Source organism: Engraulis encrasicolus, chromosome 6 (assembly GCF_034702125.1).
Source record: "Engraulis encrasicolus isolate BLACKSEA-1 chromosome 6, IST_EnEncr_1.0, whole genome shotgun sequence".
NCBI classification, from domain to species: Eukaryota; Metazoa; Chordata; class Actinopteri; order Clupeiformes; family Engraulidae; genus Engraulis; species Engraulis encrasicolus.
The window spans coordinates 40,600,869-40,603,243 of record NC_085862.1 but is presented as its reverse complement, the minus strand read 5'-3'; the positions used below and the strand labels follow the sequence as shown (position 1 = coordinate 40,603,243).

At 50.1% G+C, this 2,375-nt stretch overlaps 1 protein-coding gene across 2 annotated transcripts in view; it reads right to left on the bottom strand.

The window, feature by feature from the left end:
* Nucleotides 1-232: 232 nt before the first annotated feature.
* zgc:92140 (uncharacterized protein LOC447854 homolog) overlaps nt 233-2,375 on the bottom strand; it is a 62,743-nt gene continuing 60,600 nt past the window's right edge. For both annotated transcript variants that reach the window (XM_063201611.1, XM_063201612.1), the window contains one exon: nt 233-1,659. In XM_063201611.1, coding sequence (XP_063057681.1) covers nt 1,621-1,659 — 39 coding nt within the window. In that variant the 3' untranslated portion in view covers nt 233-1,620. The remainder of the gene's footprint in view (nt 1,660-2,375) is intronic.

Here is a 2,375-nt window from a genome sequence, read left to right as displayed (position 1 = left end):
ACAAGACAGATGAAACAACTAAAAAATAAAAATCCTTCAAAAACAAAAAGGCAGGAGTCAAGGGCAATCGAAATAAAACACATTTCTGTCTCTTTTTTTTCTCTCATTACTTTTCCGCGCGCTAATCAAAATATCGGTTTCTCTCTCCCCCCCTCCCCCCCCCCCCCACACACACACCATGCCATCATCTGTCATTCACATCACAACCCCACCCCCCCCCCCCACCCCCGCCACTCCTTTTACCAATCTATTCCTCCGTTAATCCATCCATCCTCGCTCAAGGTCACAGTCCATGGATGATGGGGTGCACATCAACACATGATTCCTTCATCCTCACATCCTCCATTCCCGTCTCCTCCATGGAGGAAAGAGAGAAGGAACTGAGGTAAGAAGGATGCAGGAACCAAGCACCATGTGCAAGCATGTCACCTTTCCTCCTCCGTCCTGTCACCTCGTTATGGCTCGATGACGTGATGTCAAGCCTCCAGGCAGAAGGGAATTGGGTGGCTTTTCCCTTTTCAGTTTGTTCTGCGTTTTCCCTCACTTTCCTGATAGAGTGGTCCCTTTCTGCTGGTGTAGCGTCCAAAAGGGGGCGTGGGGGGTGACAGGGGCTGGCAGGTGGGAAAGGGCCTAGGGTTTACTCATCAAAGGTCTTGGTAGAGGTGGGCAGGGGAGCTGATGGGGTGACACAAAGGGGTCAGTTGTCCCAGGCCCAGAATTCGGTCTTCATTACATTGAATGTATTGGGTGGGGAGGGGGCCTTTCTGATGGCTTTGTCCTGGGCCCAGCCAAAGCTGACAGCGGCCCTGGAGGTTTTGCTGGAGGGCAAGATTGAGGATGAGGAGGTGGGGGTGGGGGTGGGGAATCGTGTGTCTCTCACCCTCTTCACATGTAGAGTCTAAAGGGGGGGTGGGGGGTTGTGGGTAGGGAGAGGGTGAGGATGATTTGATGATAGACATTGGAGAGAGAGAGAGAGGAGATGTCTCTCTCACATACACACTTCTCCTCCACTTCGAGTCTGTTGCACTCGTTCACCGACTCATCCATCCGTCTGTCTGTCTGTCCATTCATCCAGCCTTCAGTCACTCTGTCCCCCTCAGCCAGCGCTTTGTATTTCTTTTTCATCTCGTTACTATTCGTCACTTCACTAAGAGGGCAGCTTGAGTTCGAGAAAAGGCGAGGCGAGGGGGGGGGTTTGCAGAGGCGGGTGGAGTGGGGGTGGGTTTGGGGTGGCCATTGAGTACAAGGGGGCAACAGTCTGTGAGGATAATATATCTCCGTTGAACACAAACACAGTCAAACATAGGCGCACACACATACATACCGTCAAATATCATCCAAATGCTTAAATCCCAATCTCTCAGACACACACACACACACACACACACACACACACATGTATGCACTCGTGTCAAACACTGTTTTCATTTCTTCTCATTTGGCTCTCATTCTCTACCTCGGTCACACACATAAGCAAAAACTCTCTCTCTCACACTCACTCACACACACACGGCCGCACACACACAAATTCACTCTCTCACAGACTCACTCTCATATACACACACACACACACACACACACAAACGTCCACTCTCAGTAGCTGAGTCAGGGGCCTCGTTGCTATGTTACATCCTCCTCTTCCGAACAGTAGTCACGTCCCTGCAGAGAGAGAGAGAGAGAGAGAGAGAGAGAGAGAGAGAGAGAGAGAGAGAGAGAGAGAGAGAGAGAGAGAGAGAGAGAGAGAGAGAGAGAGAGGGGGGGGGGAGAGAGAGGGAGAAGGACAGAAAAAGGAGGATGCGATAGAAAAGGATAAAAAGAGAGAGAAAGGAGAGATGAGTGGTGGCATGGTAAAAAAAGAGAGTAGTAGGAGTGTAACTAAGTGATTATTTCCAGAGATGAGATAGGGAGGGGGAGGCCACGCTGTGACAGTGAAATAAAAGCGTCCCCTCCTCGTCTGAGATAGCGGGGACATGAGCGCCACAAAACCCCCCTACAGGCATTTCCTGTTAGCGAGGACAATATGCGCCTCTGTCCCTTTAAAATGTGTCATCCTTGCTGCTGCCACCTCCTCCTCCTCCACCTCCTCCTCCTCCTCTGTTCTACTCTATCCCTCGCTAACTCGGGTTAGTGCTTAGTTGCCATTGGGGGACATAAGTGCATTTTACGTTTTTAATATTAAGGGGTTGCCTTGGGAGGCTTATGTTGAGGTCAAAGGGACTTGTTCAAAAAAGGTTGAGAATCACTGCTCTATCCAATCTCCCTCTCACTGTTCCTTCTTTCCCTACCCCTCTTTCGCTCGCTCGCTCTCTCTATCGTTCTATCTTTCTCTCACTCTCTCTCTCTCTTTTCTTTCCTGGTCATTATTCCTTTCTTCT